The sequence below is a fragment of the Pleurodeles waltl genome, chromosome 2_2 (genome assembly GCF_031143425.1).
Source record: "Pleurodeles waltl isolate 20211129_DDA chromosome 2_2, aPleWal1.hap1.20221129, whole genome shotgun sequence".
In the NCBI taxonomy this organism is placed as follows: Eukaryota; Metazoa; Chordata; class Amphibia; order Caudata; family Salamandridae; genus Pleurodeles; species Pleurodeles waltl.
The window spans coordinates 1,028,343,870-1,028,365,856 of record NC_090439.1 but is presented as its reverse complement, the minus strand read 5'-3'; the positions used below and the strand labels follow the sequence as shown (position 1 = coordinate 1,028,365,856).

General features: G+C 47.7%; 1 protein-coding gene across 4 annotated transcripts in view; it reads right to left on the bottom strand.

Moving 5' to 3' along the window:
* The window catches only part of PHF20L1 (PHD finger protein 20 like 1), a 764,530-nt gene that overhangs the window by 173,648 nt on the left and 568,895 nt on the right, over positions 1–21,987 (bottom strand). For all 4 annotated transcript variants that reach the window (XM_069220776.1, XM_069220778.1, XM_069220775.1 and 1 more), the window contains one exon: positions 17,112–17,211. In XM_069220776.1, coding sequence (XP_069076877.1) covers positions 17,112–17,211 — 100 coding nt within the window. The remainder of the gene's footprint in view (positions 1–17,111; positions 17,212–21,987) is intronic.

Genomic DNA, 21,987 nt, shown 5'->3' with positions numbered 1-21,987 from the left:
CTGAAGATTCACATGTTGTGCATAGCCCGCCATCTGGTGTTGGGTTGGAGTGTTACAAGTTGTTTTTCTTCGAAGAAGTCTTTCGAGTCACGGGACCGAGGGACTCCTCCTCTTTGTCTCCATTGCGCATGGGCGTCGACGACATCTTCGATTGTTTTCCCCGCAGAGGGTGAGGTAGGAGTTGTTTGTTAGTAATAGTGCCCATGCAATGGAGTGAATAAGTATGTACCTAACTAAGATTTAATATATTTACAAATGTACAAAGTTGAAGCTAACTTCCAAACGGCTACAGGCTCCCGGGGAGCTGGGTGGGCACATGTGAATCTTCAGCGACTGATGCCACGAACAGATGTACACTGGGTAAGTGACATTTTCAGTTCGATGGCATCTGTCGCTGTAGATACACATGTTGTGCATAGACTAGTAAGCAGTTATCTCCCCAAAAGCGGTGGCTCAGCCTGTAGGAGTGGAAGTAGTCTGAAATAAGGTTCTTAGTACGGCTTGACCTACTGTGGCTTGTTGTGCTGATAGCACGTCTACACAGTAGTGCTTGGTAAATGTGTGAGGCGTAGACCATGTGGCTGCCCTACATATTTCGTGCATTGGAATATTCCCTAGGAAGGCCATGGTAGCGCCTTTCTTTCTGGTTGAGTGTGCCCTTGGTGTAATGGGCAGTTGTCTTTTTGCTTTAAGGTAGCAGATTTGGATGCACTTAACTATCCATCTGGCTATACCCTGTTTCGAGATTGGGTTTCCTGCATGAGGTTTTTGAAATGCAATAAACAGTTTAGTTTTCCTGATGTTTTTAGTTCCGTCGATGTAGTACATTAGTGCTCTTTTGACGTCTAATGTATGTAGTGCCCTTTCAGCTATGGAATCTGGCTGTGGGAAGAACACTGGTAGCTCCACCGTTTGATTTAGGTGGAACGGTGAAATAACCTTTGGCAAAAATTTAGGATTGGTCCTTAGGACTACTTTATTTTGGTGTAGTTGGATAAAAGGTTCTTGTATTGTAAACGCCTGAATTTCACTTACTCTTCTTAGAGATGTGATGGCGATGAGAAATGCAACTTTCCAGGTTAGGAATTGTATTTCGCAAGAGTGCATAGGTTCAAAGGGTGGACCCATGAGTCTGGTTAAGACAATGTTAAGGTTCCATGAAGGAACGGGTGGTGTCCTTGGTGGTATAATTCTTTTGAGGCCTTCCATAAATGCTTTAATGACAGGTATCCTAAATAGTGAAGTTGAATGGGTAATCTGCAGGTATGCAGATATTGCTGCTAGGTGTATCTTAATGGAAGAGAAGGCCAGGTTCGTTTTTTGTAAGTGTAGTAAGTAACCCACTACATCTTTTGGAGATGCGTGTAATGGTTGAATTTGATTATGATGGCAATAGCAAACAAATCTTTTCCATTTGCTTGCATAGCAGTGTCTAGTGGATGGTCTTCTGGCTTGCTTTATGACTTCCATACATTCTTGTGTGAGGTTTAAGTGTCCGAATTCTAGGATTTCAGGAGCCAGATTGCTAGATTCAGCGATGCTGGGTTGGGATGCCTGATCTGTTGGTTGTGTTGCGTTAACAGATCTGGCCAGTTGGGCAACTTGACGTGGGGCACTACCGATAGGTCTAGCAGTGTTGTGTACCATGGTTGCCTTGCCCACGTTGGTGCTATCAGTATGAGTTTGAGTTTGTTTTGACTCAATTTGTTTACTAGATATGGAAGGAGAGGGAGAGGGGGAAAAGCGTACCAAATATCCCTGACCAGTTCATCCATAGGGCATTGCCTTGAGACTGCCTGTGTGGGTATCTGGATGCGAAGTTTTGGCATTTTGCGTTCTCCTTCGTTGCAAATAAGTCTATTTGAGGTGTTCCCCAACGTTTGAAGTAAGTGTTTAGAATTTGGGGGTGAATTTCCCACTCGTGGACCTGTTGGTGATCTCGAGAGAGATTGTCTGCAAGTTGATTCTGGATCCCTGGAATAAACTGTGCTATTAGGCGAATGTGGTTGTGAATTGCCCATTGCCATATTTTTTGTGCCAGCAGGCACAGCTGTGTCGAGTGTCCCCCCCTGTTTGTTTAGATAATACATTGTTGTCATGTTGTCTGTTTTGACAAGAATGTATTTGTGAGTTATAAGTGGTTGAAATGCTTTTAATGCTTGGAAAACTGCTAGTAGTTCGAGGTGATTTATATGCAGCTTTCTTTGATGTACGTCCCATTGTCCTTGTATACTGTGGTGATTGAGGTGTGCTCCCCACCCTGTCATGGAAGCATCTGTTGTTATTACGTATTGTGGCACTGGGTCTTGGAAAGGCCGCCCTTTGTTTAAATTTATGTTGTTCCACCATAGAAGCGAGAGGTATGTTAGGCGGTCTATCAACACCAGATCTAGAAGCTGACCCTGTGCTTGAGACCATTGTGATGCTAGGCACTGTTGTAAGGGCCGCATGTGCAACCTTGCGTGTGGGACAATGGCTATGCATGAGGACATCATGCCTAGTAGTTGTACTATCATCTTCGCTTGTATTTTTTGTGTTGGATACATGCGTTGTATAATCTTTTGGAAATTTTGAACCCTTTGTGGACTTGGAGTGGCTATTCCCTTTGTTGAATCTATTGTGGCACCTAGGTATTGTTGTACCTTGCACGGCAGAATGTGTGATTTTGCATAGTTGATGGTGAAACAGAGTTTGTAGAGGGTTTGCATGACTTGATCTGTGTGGTGCGAGCACCTTGTCAGTGAGTCGGTTTTGATTAGCCAGTCGTCTAGATACGGGAATACGTGTATTTGCTGCCTTCTGATGTGTGCAGCCACTACTGCTAGGCACATTTTGTGAAGACTCTTGGTGCAGTTGTTAAACCAAAGGGCAATACTTTTAATTGGTAACGTATTCCCTTGAATACGAACCTTAGGTATTTCCTGTGCGACGGATGTATTGGTATGTGGAAATACGCGTCTTTTAGATCTAAGGTTGTCATGTAGTCCTGTTGCTGTAGCAATGGTAACACTTCTTGTAGCGTGACCATGTGAAAGTGTTCTGATTTGATGTAGGTGTTTAGTGTTCTGAGGTCTAGGATTGGTCTCAGTGTTTTGTCCTTTTTTGGTATTAGGAAGTACAGGGAATAAACTCCTGTGTTTATTTGTGTCTTTGGTACTAGTTCTATTGCGTTCTTTTGCAATAATGCTTGAACTTCTATTTCCAGAAGGTCTGAATGTTGTTTTGATAAATTCTGTGCTTTTGGTGGTATGTTTGGAGGGATTTGCAGAAATTCTATGCAATAACCATGTTGGATAATTGCTAAGACCCAAGTGTCTGTAGTTATTTCCTCCCATGCTTGGTAATACTGACCTATTCTTCCCCCCCACTGGTGTTGTGTGGAGGGGATGAGTGACATGTGAGTCACTGTTTGGTTGTAGGGGTTTTGGGGCTTTGAAATTTTCCCCTATTCCTAGGGAATTGTCCTCTGTATTGGCCCCGAAAGCCTCCCCTTTGGTACTGTCCCTGGTAGCTGGACGGTGTGGCCTGTGAGGTGCTGGCTTGTGTGGCTTGACCCCGAAACCCCCCTCTAAAGGATGTTTTGCGGAAGGTGCTGTAAGTGCCTCTGCTCTGCGGGGAGTAGAGTGCGCCCATGGCTTTAGCAGTGTCAGTGTCCTTTTTGAGTTTTTCAATCGCCGTGTCCACTTCTGGTCTGAACAGTTGTTTCTCATTGAATGGCATATTGAGCACTGCCTGCTGAATCTCTGGTTTAAAACCAGACGTTCGTAGCCATGCGTGCCTTCTGATAGTCACAGATGTGTTAATTGTTCTTGCAGCTGTGTCCGCTGCATCCATAGAGGAGCGTATCTGATTATTAGATATGTTTTGTCCTTCCTCAACCACCTGTTTCGCCCTCTTTTGTAGCTCTTTGGGTAGATGCTCAATGAGGTGTTGCATCTCGTCCCAATGGGCTCTGTCATAGCGCGCAAGTAGTGCTTGAGAGTTAGCGATGCGCCACTGGTTTGCAGCTTGTACTGCGACTCTCTTTCCGGCTGCATCGAACTTGCGTCTCTCTTTATCTGGGGGCGGTGCATCCCCAGATGTGTGGGAGTTGTCTCTCTTGCGAGCTGCTCCTACTACGACGGAATCTGGTGGCAGCTGATGAAAACAGGGTCTGTGGGAGGTGCTTTATATTTCTTTTCCACTCTTGGTGTTATTGCTCTACTCTTGACCGGCTCCTTGAAGATTTCCTTTGCGTGCCGAAGCATTCCTGGGAGCATAGGCAGGCTTTGGTAGGAGCTATGGGTGGAGGAGAGGGTGTTGAATAAGAAGTCATCCTCGACTGGTTCCGAGTGTAGGGACAAGTTGTGGAACTCTGCTGCTCTAGCCACCACTTGTGAGTATGCTGTGCTATCTCCTGGTGGTGAGGGCTTTGTAGGGTACGCCTCTGGACTGTTGTCCGACACTGGGGCGTCGTATAAGTCCCAAGCGTCTTGGTCCTGATCACCATGGCTCATGGTGGTGTGAGCCGGGGAATGTGATGGAGTTTGTGCCGCTAAAACGTTAGTTACAGGTGGAGGAGAGGGTGGCGGACTTACCTTTTGAGAGGGTGGCGGAGTTACCTTTTTCACCATTTTTGTTTGTGGTGCTTGGTCTGATTGAAACTCCAGTCTCCTTTTTCTCCTAATAGGGGGAAGGGTGCTTATTTTCCCTGTTCCTTCCTGAATAAAAATACGTTTCTGAGTGTGGTCCACCTCGGTGGATTGCAACTCTTCCTCAAATCTATGCTTTCGCATCTGAGAGGACAGTGATTGCTCCTCTGAATAGGAACCGGTAGGTGGGTCGGTTGCGGGTTGTTTTTGCACCGAAACCCTGTCTGTACTCTTTTTCGGCTCCGAAGTGACCTTCTTCTTTTTCGGAGTCGAACCCTCTCGGCGTCGATCTTCCTCTGTGCCGCTGTCTCTGCGTCGAGCAGTTTCGGCTCCGATATCTCGGCGTCGATGTTTTTCAACAGCACTTTCTCGGTCCCGAGAAGGCTGTGTGCCGGTGTCTCGACCGGAGTCGGACGATCTCGGCACCATTTCGGCCTTTTTCGGTGCCGATGGTCGGTCACCGAATTTATGGGTCGAGCCATGGCCTGGTGGCAGTGGCGTCCCCTGGGCCTTGTCACTTTTATTGTGTGCTGGCTTCGACGTCTTATTCACAGTTCTTTGGTCGAATTCTTCGGAGTCCGAATCATTGATCGAGAAGGTTTCTTCTTCCTCGAACTCTCGGTGAGCTGTCGGCGTGGACGCCATCTGCAGTCTTCTGGCTCGACGGTCACGGAGTGTTTTTTGGGACCGGAACGCACGACAGGCCTCGCAAGTCTCTTCACTGTGCTCAGGCGACAGGCACAGGTTACAGACCAAATGTTGGTCTGTATACGGGTATTTGTTGTGGCATTTAGGACAGAAACGGAACGGGGTCCGTTCCATCAGTGTTGTTTTACACGCGGTCGGGCCGACCAGGCCCCGAAGGGGGATCGAAAACTACCCCGAAGGGTACCGGAGCTCTTCACTCTTCGATTCGGTGTCGATTCTAACTAAGCCGATCCCGAACGCAACAATACCGACGTAATTTTTCCGATATTTAGCTAACTTTCCGTTCCGAAACCCGGAGCGAAAGGAACACGTCCGAACCCGATGGCGGAAAGAAAACAATCGAAGATGGAGTCGACGCCCATGCGCAATGGAGACAAAGAGGAGGAGTCCCTCGATCCCGTGACTCGAAAGACTTCTTCGAAGAAAAACAACTTGTAACACTCCGACCCAACACCAGATGGCGGGCTATGCACAACATGTGTATCTACAGCGACAGATGCCATCGAACACATACATTCTGAATATATAACTTGTCAGAAATACATATATACAACATATACAAACAATTTCATTCTTGGCTTAAACAGATAGGCGGCGGGGAGGCGGGTGGGACAATGAAGAATCCAAAAGTAGATACTGTATCCACCAGAAAAAGCGTTATCAAAGGTAAGTAACTTGTTCTTCTGATGGCTACATTTACCTGTGGATTCCTCACCTTTTGAATAGAGTCACAAAGCAGTCCCGCACTCAGAGGTCGGTGCCTACCTGGTTATACCAAGAAATCCTGTAGCACTGAGCGGGCAAAATGGCAGTCCCTCCTCACTTCTGAGTCCAAGCAGTAATGCTTCGTGAAAGTGTGGAGGAAAGTCCAAGTCGCCGCTTTTCAAATATCTACAACAGGTGCACCTCTAGCCAAAGCTGAAGCAGTAGATGTAGCTTCAGTAGAATGAGCTCCAATGCACTCAGGAGGATCCTTCTTTGCCAGTGCATTACATATTTTAATGTAAAGAATGACCCACCTTGATAGTGTTTTTTTGTGGATGGCTTAGCCCTTCATCTTGCCCACATAGCCAATGAAGAGCTGATGGTCCTCCTGAAACTCTCATTCTGTCCACATAAAAGCTTACCGCTCTCTCCCCCCCCTTTAGAGTGATGGAGAAGAGGGTAAAAGGACTGAAGGGTGATGGACTGCCTTAAATGAAAAGGAACCACTAACTTTGGCAGGAAAGCCATCCTGGTTCTCAAAACCACCTGTTAGCATCGAAAGTGGTAAATAGTGAGCTGCAAGCTGCATGTGTAAAACCACTAACATGTGATCGCTATGAGAAAAACAGTTTTAAATATAAGGAGCCTCAACAGGCAACTATGCAATGGTTCAAATGGTGCACCTATCAGGTACGTTAAAACTAAATTTAAATCCCACTGAGGCATAATAAACGGGTTGGGAGGAAACCTATTCATCAAACCCTTAATAAACCTTAGAACTATTGGGGACTTAAATACAAAGGGCTGCTCAGGTAAACATATAAATGCAGACAGTGTAAACAGATAGATTTTTTCTATCATAACTGTGCAACTCTGTTGTGCCAAAGAGAGAGCAAATTCTATAACATTGGACAAATGGGCCTCTAAAGGACCAACGTGCCTCTCCTCAAACCATTCAACAAACATGGCCCATCTACCAGCATAGACAGTTTTGGTGGAGTGTCACCTGGCCGATAATGTAACATCCACCAGTCTGGGGGAGAGAGAAAAGGAATTCAGATTGCCCTGTTCAATGTCCAGGCACGTAGGTGCAGGTTCTGGAGGTAGGGGTGTAGAACCTGCCCTGGCGATTGCGGCATGAGGACTGCCTTGTGAGGGAGACTGAGTGGAGGGCACAGCAAGAGGTGAAGGAGATCTGTGTACCACACCCTTCTTGCCTAATCTGGGGCTATTAATATGACTTGGGCCAGGTCTTGGCAAATCTTCCTCAGAACACGAGCAATGAAAGGTATGGGAGGAAACGTGTAAAGAAGCAGTTTGATCTAGCTCAACTGAAATGCATGCCCCAATGCTCCCTGCATTGGAAACTGGAGGCTGCAGAAAGACAGGCAGTGCACATTTTTGTGAGTGCCAAACAGGTTTATCGGAGGCATCCCCATAACTGGAAGACGTGAAGAACCACCTCCAGATGGAAACACCACTCGTCGTCGGCTGAAAAGTGCCGGCTGAGACTGTCCGCACATATGGTAAGAACTCCAGCTAAATGGTTTGCTACTACACAAATCCGATGGTCCTGAGCTCAGGACCAGAGTCATAGAGCCTCTTTGCAGAGATGATAAGACCCTACTCCTCCCTGCTTGTTGATGAACAACATTGCAGTAGTGTTGTCTCAAGACTTGTACCCGCTGCCCATAATTGGAAGGCAGCAAGGGCTTGAGAGCCAAAACATCTGTTCTTCTGGAGACCAAAGACCCTTGATCTCCAAATCCTCCAGATGCGCTCCTCATCCTAGAGTGGAAGCATCCGCTATGACTGTTGTAACCGGAGGTGGAAGACATGACGACCTCCCTTGTGATAGACTGTCCACAATCCACCATCGAAGAGCAACTCAGGGCCTGATTACAACTTTGGAGGACGGTGTTAAACCGTCCCAAAAGTGGCGGATATACCACCTACCGTATTACGAGTGCCATAGGATATAATGGACTCGTAATACGGTAGGTGGTATATCCTCCACTTTTGGGATGGTTTAACACCGTCCTCCAAAGTTGTAATCAGGCCCTCAGTGTCTTTGGAGACTATTACTGATCTCCGCTGTGTCGAAACAACGGCTTGCGGAGGCACTAATGGAAAACCCTCATGTGCCAACGTGCATGAGTGAACAACAGAATACAGGAAGAGAACAGACCGAGCAAGTGTAGGACCTTTAGGACTGGAACAACCGCTCCATTCTGAAACATTGGAATCATAGCCTGAATGTCCTGAATCCTCTGAGGAGGAGGGCAGTCATGATTCATTGTTGTGTTCAGCACTGCCCCTATGAACAGAAGGCGCTGAGAGGGCTCCAGGGGAGACTTGGGCACGTTTAACGAAAAGCCCAGGGTAAATAACAACTGTGTTGTCACCTGTAAAAGATGCAGAACCAACTCTGGCGACTTAACTTTGAGCAACCAATCGTCCAAGTAAGGGAATACATATATTCCCCTCCTTCCGAGATGCGCTGCAACCACTGCAACCTTTGTGAAGACTCGAGGTGCGGAAGTCAGACCAAAAGGAAGGACCGCAAACTGATAGTGCTGTGACCCTACCATGAACCGGAGATCCTTCCTGTGGCAACTGCAAAATCGGGACATGAAAATTCACGTCCTGCAAGTCGATAGAAACCACCCAGTCTTCTGTGTCCAGTGCCGAATGCACCTGAGCTGGGGTCAGCATTTTGAATTTTTCCTGTTTGAGGAACCAATTCAAAATCCTTAGCTCCAGGGTGGGCCTAAAACAAACATCTTTCTTGGGGATTAGTAAACAACATCCCTGACCCTTTTCCTACTCTGGAACCAATTCCAATGCACCCTTTAAAAGTAGATTTTGTACGTGCTGCTAAAGCAACAGCAGATCATCCTCTGAGCAACAAGTTTGATGGGGAGGTGAGGAAGGGGTAAACTCTTGAAAGGAAAGGGCATATCCATTTCCTACAATGCTTAACACCCAAGAGTCTGATGTTATTGACTTCCACTCTTGAAGAAAACAAATTAACCTCCCCCTTATGGGCAACAAATGCTGCTGAAAGGGGAGAGAACTAGGGCTGCTTCCCTGAAAGGTTCCCATCGAAGGAAGAAGTGGAGGAAGAGGAAGGTTGCTGGGCAGCACCACATTGTCTATATCTCCTCCGACCTCTGTAGGACCTATAGAAGGGGTTGGCATATTTTTGACCCTGGAACTGCTGCCTCCCATGGAAGGAGCTGCAGCCAAACCCCCTAAACCTACAGAAAGGTCTATAGGTTGAGGAGAGTGACTAAAGACCTAAAAACTTAGCTGCAGCCTTGCTCTCCTTAAACCTTTCTTGCGCAGAGCCAGCCTTCTCTCCAAACAATCTGGACCCGTCAAAAGGGATATCCATCAAGTTGGACTGTACATCAGGGGAGAACCCCCAATCCCCTAAGCCAGGCATGCCATCTGCTAGCCACCGATGTACCCATGGCTCCGGCAACTAAGTCTGCACTGTCCACGCCCAATTGGATGACCTGCTTAGCCTCTGCCTGACTATCCTGCAGCATCTCCATAACATGCTCATGCACATCTTGCAGCAGTTTGAGAACCACCTCCTTAGCTGAGTCCATCAGTGCATGTATATATCTGCCCAACACACAAGTAGCATTAACTGATTTCAAAGCCATGCTACATGATGAAAAGACCTTCTTAGCAGACTGTTTCATGCATTTTGAGTTCCTATCTGCAGGAGTCGTCGGGAAGGAACCAGAAGCTGCTTTAGAAGAACAAGAAGCCTGGACTACCAGATTTCCAGGAGCTGGATGCTGACAAAGGAATTGCAGGTCACCTGGTGCAGCCCTATACCTTCTTGCAATTACTTTGGAAACAGCTGGAGTAGATACAGGTTTCTGCAACAGATCCAGAACCGGCTCCAACAAAGGCTCGTTAAACAGCAGCAAAGGTTCTGGTGTAGTAGAGGGGGAGTGGAGAACCTCAGTCAGGATGTTGGTCTTCAACTCAGACCTGGGTATTGGCAATTCCAAAAGGTCAGCAGTCTTCTTGATCACACCATGATAAGCAGTAACATCTGGAGGCAGAATACCCCTACGTGATGACAACTCCCACTCAGAACAGTCCAGTCCACTTGCCACATCAATATCCTAAAAGCCATAAGAATATAAAGGGATCTCTCATTCTTCTAAATCTTGTTGCTCCTACAAGAGTCTCAATGCCTTCATTCTAGATCTTAACCTAGACTCCAAATGTGGCATTGATAAAGAGTGTGCTGACGTCAAGGATGTTTGTTGTGGCCCTGGTGAAGCCGGAGCCGCACCAGAATTTTACGCTGGATAGCAGTTGAGTGACTCAATGCCAGACGGATATTATCCAACATTGGTATCGGCGCAGTCATCCCCGAAGGTGATGGAGCGTGGGCAAAAAAAGGCATGAAAAGAGCCTGTATATATTTGGCGCCGGGAAGCCAAGACTAAAGGCTAAAGGATCCGTGGGCCCCGAAGGCGCACAAAAGTGGGTTATCACCCTGCTAAAAATGCTGATCATAGCATTTAAAAAGGCAGAAGGATCCGCCCCAGGAGTCGGAAAGGCCAGATATTCTTGTTGAGGCTGGACCTGACTTGACACTCACTCCTCAATCTCCTGGTATGGTGAAGTAACAGGAGAGAACTGCACCACAGGACTTGTGGGCGACGCTGAGATCTCAACCAAAGACAGTGCCAATGACATCGCTGGCGACTTTGGTTGTGGGGGAGAAAGGGAGGGGCTCACCTCCCAGCCCAAACGGTGCAGAGACTTGGAAGTTGGAGACAAAGATCTCTGGCTAGCATCATGGGAAGAGCAATGCCAAGAGCTGTAGCGACACCGCGTCTATTTGGATCTTAAAGACCTATGGGAACACAACTCCTCTCGAGGCCTGGATCTTTGACAGATCCGCTTCTCCCTTTTGGCCTTTGTCAGGAACAGTTTTGCTCCTCTTTCCTTCAGTGCCTTTCGGTTCATACTCTGGCAAGAGAGCGTCGTGCCTGGAACTCAGGCAACAGAGGCAATTTTCGTGCAGGTCAGTAACTGACATATGACCGCCACACTCTCTACAAAGCTTAAAGCCCGACTTCTTCAGCGGAGACATTGTAGTACGAAGAAAACTTGACGAGGAAGCTCCCTCAACACAGTGTAACACCTGGAGAAGTAGAAAAAACGTTAGCATCGAAGCTGCAGAAAAAAGGGAACTGACTTCAGCACGCCGGGCTAAGAATTCTCATGATCCGATAACGTCCGAAGAAGTTGTGTGCATAGCTGTTCCATTGTGATGTCCTCGATGTGGAGAGCTACAAAGATTTCAGTTGAATGCCAGCGCACTGGGAGAATTCAAAAGGTGAGGAATCCATTGGTAGATGTGTAGGAAAGTGCCCCTTTTCAGCATGCTCGCCCTCCCACCTTTTGCCTGGTATTGATGATTAACTTGACTGAGTGTGTGCTGGGATCCTGCTAACTAGGCCCCAGCACCAGTGCTCTTTCCCTAAACTGTACCATTGTTTCCACAATTGGCACACAGCTAAGTCCCTTGTGATAGGTACCAGTGGTACCAAGGGCTCTGTGACCAGGGAGGGCCCCTAAGGGCTGCAGCATGTATTGGGACCCGCCACCAAGCACATGCACACTGCTATTGCAGACTGTGTGTGTTGGTGGGGAGAAAAAGCTAAAGTCGACATGGCACCCCTTCCAGGGTGCCACGCTCACAAACCACTGCCTGTGGCATAGGTAAGTCACCCCTCTGGTAGGCGTTACAGCCCTAAGGCAGGGTGCACTATATCACAGGTCCCAAGCAACTGGGCCAAGCACCCCTTCTGCACTTGACACAGTGTTTGCTATGGTCAAGCAGTCAAGGTCCATTCGGTGGTGATGTAGTTACAGGTCAGTAAATACTACTCATAACTCAAAGTGCAAACGGTACAAGCAATAAATCAATGTCCAGTCCTTGACTTGCTTTCACAGAAAAACAAAGTATTTTATTTCTAACTCTACACACGCAAAGATATGACATTCAGAAACACTAACAAAATCCCTCTTGAGGTCACGGCTCTAGTAGTTGTAAGACAAATCCTTTTCTCAGCCCCCCTTGTATAACATGTTCAAGGTTATTCCCCATTCACTGATGGCTGCATCCAGGAAATGCAAACTATTAGGGGATACTCAAATTGTCCCTTTGACTCTTTAGGATGTAGTCAAAAAGGTCTATGGTGCTACAACACTGCTAGCAACAAGTCCCCTGAGATCCAAAGGCCCAGTTTCAGTCTTACCCACTCCGGCATTATGGCAGTGTTCAGCTGTAAAGCTGGTGACCTCTAATAAGGTTGGATCCTGTACAGCAAAGTGAGGCCCTCGCCATGTGTGTAGCAGCACCAGGCAATGTAGTCTGTCAAGCACCGCTGCCAGTTGTCAGTGTGTTTGACTGTGTTCACTGGGATCCTGCTAACCAGGACCCCAGTGGTTATTCTCTCTCCTCTAAATTTGGTTGTTGGTAACTTTTCATCCCCACAATTAGCATACTTTTCCACACATGTAAACCCTTACTATATGGTACCTAGATACCCCCAGGGCATTGGGATTCCAGGGGATCCCTATGGGCTGCATCAGTTATTCTGCCACCCATGTGTAGGCTGAATAGTTGTAGTCTTCTGAGGATGCACAGCGAGGAAATTGTTGCAAAGCTGGCAGAGCCCTGGAAACAATGTTGCTGAAGAGTCCTTTCTTCTTGGAAGCAACTTGTCGGGTCCTGGAGGTTCCAGTCGCAGTTCTGGAGGCCAGAAGTCAAAGCAGAGGTTGCAGAGGACTCCTGCTGGAATCTTGCAAGCCGAATCTGAGGACCCACCCAAGAGAGAGACCCTAAATAGCCCTGAAAGGGGGATTAGTCACCTAACCAGGTAAGCACCTATCAGGAGGGGGCTCTGACGTCACCTGCCTGGCCTGGCCACTCAGATGCTCCCAGAGTTCCCTGCCAACCTTGGAAACAAGATGACAGAACGCAGAGACCCACAATAGGAGCTCTGGGCATTACCCCTGTGGTGGTGATAGACAAGGGAGTGGTCTCTCCCCTTTCCATTGTCCAGTTTCGCACCAGAGAAGGGACTGGGGGTCCCTGAACTGGCGTGGACTGGTTTTTTCATGGAGGGCACCAAATCTGTCCTTCAAAGCAAACCAGTGGCTTGGAGAGGCTACCCTTCCCAAGCCAGTCATACCTACTTCTAAAGGGAGAGGGTGTTACCTCCCTCTCCCAAATGAAATCCCTTGTTCTGCCTTCCTGGGATTGATCAGATCAAGCAGCAAGTGGGGCAGAAACCTGTCTGAGGGGTAGCAGCAGCTGGGCTGCCCAGAAAACCCTGTAAGACTGGTGGTAGTCCTCTAAGGAGCCCCCAGAGTGCATGGAATCATACTTCAAATACTTGCAATAGTATTGGGGTATGATTCCGACATGTTTGATACCAAACATTCCCAGGTTCAGAGTTACCATTGTGTAGCTGGACATAGGTTGTGACCTATGCCGATGAGGGTGTGTGTTTGGTGCCTACTTGCCCCTCCCCCCCAGTGCTCCTCTAAACCCCCCTGGTCTGCCCTCCGACAACGGGGATACTTACCTGCAAGTAGACTGGAACCGGAGTAGCCTCTGTGCTTTGGGTCCTGTGTTGCTGGTGCTGGGGGTTATCTTGAACCGCCAACGGTGGGTTACCTATGCCCCGGAGACTGAGTCTGTAAGTCGATTACTTACCTCCAAACCTGTACTTTACTTACCTCTCCCAGGAACTGCTGAAAATTTCACTGTGTCCACTTTTAAAATAGCTTTTTGCCATTTTAAAGAAAACTGTATGACTTGTCGATTTGATTCAAAGTACTGAACTTACCTATGCAAAGTACCTTTCATTTAATGTACTTACCTGCATACTGAATCTTGTGGATCTAGAAATAAATTAACAAAATATATTTTTCTTTATAAAAACCTATTGGCCATTGAGTGTGTGTTTTCACTTATTGCTTGTGTGTGTACAACAAATGCTTAACACTACCCTCTGATAAGCCTAACTGCTCGACCACACTACCACAAATAGAGCATTAGTAATATCTATTATTGCCTCTGTCAAGCCTGTTGAACCCACGGACTATGTGCACACTATATCTCATTTTGATACAGTATATACAGAGGACCCAGCTTCCTACACCCATGGGGTCAGAAACTTGTCTGTTAGTGACAGGCTGGCACAGACTTGTCAGTCCTGCACTAAAGGGTTGGGGAATATACTGGGAACATCTCTAAGATACCCTCTGTGCATTGTACAATAAATCCAGCACTGGCATCATCGTGGGTTTATTGTGCTGGGAAGTTTGATTCTAAACTTCCCAGCCTTCAGTGAAGCCATCATGGAGCTGTGGCGTTCGTAATGACAAACTCCCAGCCCATGTACTTAATATTGCCATACTGCACTTACCATGTTTAAGAATGGACTTAGAGAGTATAGGGGCATATTGCTCATGCAGCTAAGCCTTCACCTGTGGTATGGGTGGTGTGCACCCTGCCTTAGAGCTGTAAGGCCTGATAGACGGGTGACTTACCTATGCCACAGGCAGTGGTTTGTGAGCGTGGCTCCCTGGAAGGGGTGCCCTGTCGACTTTATCTTTTTCTGATAAAGTGTTTGATTCCCTTCAATGGGCTTTCCTACATGGCACTCTAACAAAATTACGCATACCCAATAGTTACAGAAACCTGGTCTGACTATTGCATACAAATCCATTACTCCACCTGCAGTTAAATTGTACACAATCTGAGATCTTTCCTTTGACGCGAGGCACCCAACAGGGTTGTCCGCTCTCTCCCCTCTTATTTATCATCACTATGGACCGGCTCGCCCGACACTTGCAGGAAAGACATCTCCAGAGGGGCCCTGGTTTCCCCTGCAGGACACTTTTTGCTTCCCTATAAGGAGATGACTTCCTACTGTTTGTAATGGATCACACCACCATTACACCCCCTATTATTCGAGAGGTCAGCGGTTTGGCATCTTTTTTGGGCTACATATCAACTGGAGTAAATCTAAATATTTCTGCTCATGGATGCTACGTTGTCGTGCGATCTCGAATTCCAGTTAGTGGTGAAAACTCTACTAAGTATCTGGGTATTTATATCCATAAGGACCACACCCAGGTACTTCAGAGTAACTATGGCTATGACAAAGATAGACTTGAGACAAAGGTGGAGAGGTGGATTAAACTACTGCTGGGAGTTGCTGGGCGCATAGCCATTATTAAAATGGTTGTACTGCCCCAGTTCCTTTATTTGTTTTTATATATTCCCATTTTGCTAATGGGGAGCTTTTTCGCTACACTACGTGGGTTACTTACATGACTCATATGGGTAGGATGCCGTGGATGCATCCGATGGCATACCCTTTCGCTCCCATATCAGCGAGGTGGCTATGGAGTCCCAGATCTCTAAATATACTACCTTAAAGCACAGGCCCACTCTGCCTACCTCTGGTATCACCCTGACACCATACTGCCTTTTCTTAAGGCAGAGAGGGCACAGATTTCACATACGCCATTGTCCACTACTCTACCGCACAGCCGCCCACATTCCTAATCCACAATACAAACTCTTGCTACTTCTAGTGGGGCTTGGTTTAAACTACTGCGTTATCGGAGGGGAGGCACACTTTATTCCCCACATATTCCACTTCTAAACAACTCATGGCTCCCACTTACACAAGAACACCTGGTTCAATGCACACTCCAGGTGCATGGTTTGTGGGTCACTAGGGACCTGTTTGCCAAGAGGGTACTGAAACCCTGCACTACTACGGATGGGGGCACAGACTCCACACTCATGGGTGGCTTTATTCTTCATGGCTTACATAGTATACTATGTAAGACACAACCCGATTATCTGAACGAACCTAAGAACTCCCCCCCCCCTTGCACTAGTAATCATCTCCCTAGATAGCTGTCACATTATCTCAAAACTGTATCATACTTCCTTATAGTTAAGGCCAACTGGTACAGAGAAGGCTAGGGCAGCCTGGAAGTGCAATCATGGTGTCTCCCTAACAGACAAAACCTAGTACCAATATTGCACACAGACCAAACTTGTTTTGGATAATCACCATCATAAATTGCTACACTAGAAGTATCTCAAAAGGGCCTACACAACTACACTGGTACTTGCCAAACTCGACCCTGCCAAATCACATTGCAGCTCTAAATGCCATGCTGCACCAGTAAGACCTTTCTCCACTTATCCTGGACCTGTAGGGTGATTTCAACCTATTGGGGGGTCATTTACACTGTGCTGTCTCTTGTGCTCGAACAGCCGCTAGATCCAGATCCCCTGATGGTGCTACTGGGCGGTCCTCCTCATCGCTAAGCAGCAACTCTCACTGCACTAGGATGCTGCGACATCCCCCGCTGTAGCAGCCTCGCTTAGTGACTTATTTTAATTCGACACCACCTCCAAACTTTATGCTTCTTTGCAACAGGCTACTTCCAGACCCAAAGATATATGCCAGCCACTCCGTTGCTATCTCTCAACAGTGGCCACTGAGGTTGATAACGATGTGGACTAAAGGTTTGATACTCAGTGGCTGCCATGGGCGGATGGTGTTCTTTCCTCGGGTTGGACTTGTGACGCCGGTCTTTATTTCTATACCAATTTTTGATGTCATGTATAATCTACTTTTTTTATTTATTTTCCGGTTGGTCATTTTATTGTTCCTTGTATGCTTTTGTTAGTACATTTTAATTTCTTGCTGTACTGGATTTGTTACAAACAGCCCTTCATGTGCATTTTTTATTGGACTGGCTTCGATGTTTGTATTGTGTTTTTAAAAAAAAAGGTAAATAAGGTAAAGAAAATATATATAAAAATACTACCAAGCACCAGATATTTGTTAAGTCATATGAATACTGATAATGGTTCGAATCAAAATGCAAGATGACAATTCTGAGACTTTGCTTTGAAAGTATGGTGTTAGTAATGTGACCACATCCAATACTCACTGTAAGCAAGTAACAGCACTTTACCTGGAGGATCCCTGCAGACGTAGCACAAGTAGTGTTCTGGAATGCTGTCCTCTATTAATCCCATACATATATTATGTTGCCAACAAAGGCACTCTTCACACTGTAAACAAAGGAAAGTAAATAACTGAATACATGAGCAATAACTATAATAATGGAAGATGCACTCAAGACCCAAGGAATTATAAATTGAAACCAAATGCAAAAATGAAAGACATTCAAAAGATATCAAACCAACACAGGTAAAAACGGATCAGCAATCACGTCCATATCTTTCCCAGAACAAAATATCTTACAGCAGCCTAGTGCTGCATGTGGCACTGTACAAGAACTTATATAGTTAATACTTAAATTATTTAATTTCCATATTGATCATATACCAATTGGTTCAATATAGTCTATTGCCACATAGTACATCATTATATTTATGAGCAAATAAATTGTGATAGAACATACTTAATACGGCTCAAATAATTTACAAAGCCAACATACAAAACAACCAAAGGCACAAAAAATGGGCAAAATGCTCAGTGTACTAAATGATCACATTCAGAAGAACAGATAAAGGTGCATATATGTATGCATATTCAATAACAAAGTACTCAAGCTAAACATACCATTAAAAATCCCACAGGGGGGTGTGGCCAACATGGCGACCGGAGCAGCAGCATAAACTGCAGCTCCGCTCCCGGCCCACTTAAATATCCTGTTTACGGCACCTATCACCTTCCTTACGGTAGGCGCCGTCTGCTCAGCTGCCCAGGACCACTACCCGGAGCAGCGACCCTCTCCTGGACACCGTGTTCGCCTCACACTCTGTGGAAGGATTGGCAGCCTGCTGAGCCGACGCCCGTGGCTGGTGAGTGTGCTGCCCGGGGCCGCGGGCCAGCTCCGCCCTTGGCCCTCTAGCGCTCGGCGCTGTACCAGTGAGGCCCGCGGGGAGACTGGACGCGCCAGTGGTTAGGGGGACCCGTGCCCTGGAGTTTGCGCTGTCGTGGAGCGCTTAACCTTGCCCCCCGCCTGAGGCAGAGATATCGCCGCGGCGCTGGACCTAGCGGGGCGCCCAACGCCCAGCGATGCGTGATTATGAACTGCAGCCGCACGAGGGCCCTCTGACCCGTGGTGCTCCCTTCCTGGCTGGGCACAGACTCCCCGTCCTTGGGCCGGACGGCTCCTGCTGTGCCTATCAGGCCCCCGCAGCGCTGGAGTTCCGTGCCTGATCTGGGCGCGGCCTGCAGGTGTTAAGGCCCCAAAACTCGACACGCAGCCTGTGGACTGGGGAAACAAGGCCCCCAACGTGCCTACGCCGACCTAAGCAGGTACTCTCGGGACCCGCTGCTTGGCCCCGGGTGCCCACACGAGGTTGGCGCTGCAGGGGGCTACACACCCTTCGGCAACATGGACCGAGTCGCGGTGTGAGTGCAGGTCGCTGTCCCCTCCTCCCCACCCCCCCAGGCCTGGCCAAGCGAAATGGACAGCAGAGGCAATAGGGCGTGGGGGACACCATCCCTGGCCCTACTGGCTGGACAGGGAACCAGCGTTGCCCCATACCCTCATCAACCTTTTCATTGTTGACCTACTTCTGCCCCAACGGCCTACGGCAATCACGGCACACCGAAGCACTGTGTTTGTGCACCCATTGTCTTGACTGCATATAGCACTCCTCATATCCTGGTCACACCGTCGCCCTGGCATTGTGTTAGTCGCCGCGGTGTGAAACGGTGTGGGGCGCATAACATATCTGGCACCAGATTACGACCCGGAGGTAAGGTGAGAACGCGGCGCAGCGCTCAAATACATCGCCAACTACTGGGATCTAAACTGCATGCTCCACTAGTACTAATATCCACGCCTGGCACTGGAAAGGCAGTGTGGTAACCCTGTCCTCTGCAAGACATTACTCTCTTATTCGTGCTTACTCTACTAGTGGCCACCCAGTGCTGCGGACACCAAATGGGTAAAACGAAAACCCCACGTGCACCCCCGGGTAATATGGATCCTAGCGCCCCCCACTCCGAGGCCCAATCTGCCACGCAACTGGTACTGCAGAAGATGGAACTTACTTTGCAGACACATACAACGCAGTTCGAAAAGATTTTGCAAGCTATCCTCGACACCAAGACCACCCTGGAAGCCAAAATAGGCTCAGTGGCAGAAGATGTCAACGTATTACGAGCAGACCAACACACGCTGGCTGACAGGGTGAAGGAATTGGAAAAAGAATGTATCCCTTCCTCTGAACGTGAAGAACCTCCAAATGTAGATGACTCATCTAACAGCCGAAGTAAAAGATTTAAAACGCAGAGCTGAGGATGCAGAGGGAAGGTCACGTCATAACGACTAGTGGGGTTCCCTGAGCGTGTTGAAGGCCCTTCCACAGAACTTTTTGTAGAACAATGGCTCGGGGACACAATTCTCAAAGATAAGATCCCGAAGTTCTTTTCAATTGAGCGCGCCCACAGAGTCCCGGGCAGACCCCCTCCACCTGGTGCGCAGCCCTTGCCCGCTGATAGCAAGAATCCTGAATTATCCTGACAGAGACCTTATCCTACAATTATTCCGCAAATCAGGACCTGTACGATTCGATAACGCTGAGATCACAGCTTATCCAGACTTCACAGCGGAAGTGCAGAAGAAGCGAAGCTCCTTCTACCGGGTTAAGAAACGCCTTTGTGAACACAACATCAAATACGCACTGCTGTTCCCGGCTAGACTTTGTGTACAAGATGACTCACGTACATTCTTCTACACTTCACCGGAAGATGCTTGGACCTGGCTGCACGCTAAGGGCCTGGCCGACCTGATAGACACTAATAATTCTATGGAAAAATGGTCCTCTCCCAAAACAAGACGTAGGCAACTTAAAAAACATGGCGGTAAGCCTACACTCGAACAGTCTCAAACTGAACACTCTCTTACAGGCAACGTCTCGCTTTGTCAACACTTCACCGACAACCCTGTCCACTCAAACTGAGGGTAAACCAGACCACGAAGTAAACTCTGATTCTGCGGATTCTGATCGAGGCCCTACCCTTACTCCACGCATGGCGGACGACATTTGTTAAACAACCATGAGCTACTCACCCGAGTGCACAGCACCGTGCTTATCCCATAATGCTATGGCCTGCTCCATACAGTTGTCTGGGGCCTGTGGGGTGGAACCACAAATCCCTTAATACAGCACTCTAGTCAATTATGCTCCTGGGTGGCGGATCCAACGCCAAGATCTACTCGGGCTGGGCAAACCAATGACTCGGAACCAACATCCGCTAGCACCCCCGCTCCATATGGATTGTTCCTCCACGCTGACAACCGCTAGAACTCTTCTCGCCTTGCCACAACTTCAGTTGATGTTATATATAGTTATTGTTTATTCCCCATTCAACGGTTTTGTCCCACGCTGTTATCAGGGACTACGTTCATATCAAACCACGTCACACTTGTCTTACCAACAGAACCATGCTTACCAATAACAAGGGTACGAACTGGCTAACCTCGGAGGGTAATGGACACATCACCACTACAAGTGGGAGGGGGATACACATCACCTAGTTAAACCTATAAACCCCCCATGACCTCTCTAACTCAACAATATATCCCAAAATATAAGATACTTACATGGAATAGAAGGGGCACGGCAGCATTGCGCAAGAGGCAACGGATTTACACATTTCTCAGGAGACATCAGGTACATATAGCATTATTGCAAGAGACACACCTAGCTCAATCCACACTGGAAAGCACACGCTCAAAATGGAAAGGGCAACTCTACGGTACCACTTCATCAACATTCGCTTGTGGGGTGGCGATCTGGATCGCCCCAGGGGTACCATTTGCCATGTCTCATACGCAGTGCGACCCAAACTGCAGATACGTGATATTAGAAGGCAACCTATATGGCTCCCCCCAGCACTGACAGCACTATACGCCCCGAACACAAATCAACGTGACTTTCTGAGTATACTCACAACTGGCAACCTCAGCGACCCTACAATAGATTGCATATGGGGAGGGGACTTTAACTGCGTCTTAGACAATCAAATAGACAGTTCATTCCCCCCTGCTCGACACTGCGCCATCTAACCGTGCCTCTCTGGACCTGGCAAAGTGGGTTTTCAATAATGGCTTAAGAGACATCTGGAGATCTGGACACCCTACTCACTGCGAATATTCCTTCTACTCCTCTGTCCACAAGTTACACACCAGAATAGACATGCTCTTTACATCTGTGTCTGTAACTCCAAAAGTAAGCACATCCGAGTACCTAGCCCGCTCTATCTCTGACCATAACCCGCTTTCCACAACTCTGGACTGGGGCCGCACCCACACTCGCATACCAACATGGCGGCTACAGACAGAAGCCCTCACAGACCCTCCCTTTCATGCAGAATTGTTCAAGTGCCTATCTGACTATTTCTCCCTGAACAAAAACACAACATCATCTCACGCTATTAAATGGGACGCCCACAAAGTTGTAATACGCGGACACTGCCTTGCAGCCACAGTAGGGGTTAGAAAGACACTCACCAAAGAACTGCAGGCACTGGAGATTAAACTTCGCAAAGCCGAGTTAGAAGCTTCCCGGAATGAGTCTACATTAGCTGAACTGAACTCGCTTAGAGCCGACTACAGGGAGGCAGACTCAAGGCTAGGCAAACATGATTACAGACACTGCATGACGCAACAGCACGCTGAGGGAGATAGATCAGGCAGATTGTTAGCATGGCTGATTCGCCAACCAGCACAATCCTCGCCCATAGGCGCGATACGTTTGAGTTCAGGTAACATCATCAACACTCAGGTGGAAATTAATGAGGCCTTCTTTACATACTATTGAGCTTTATATACACCTCCTCCCCCTCCAACATCTAGCCCTGTC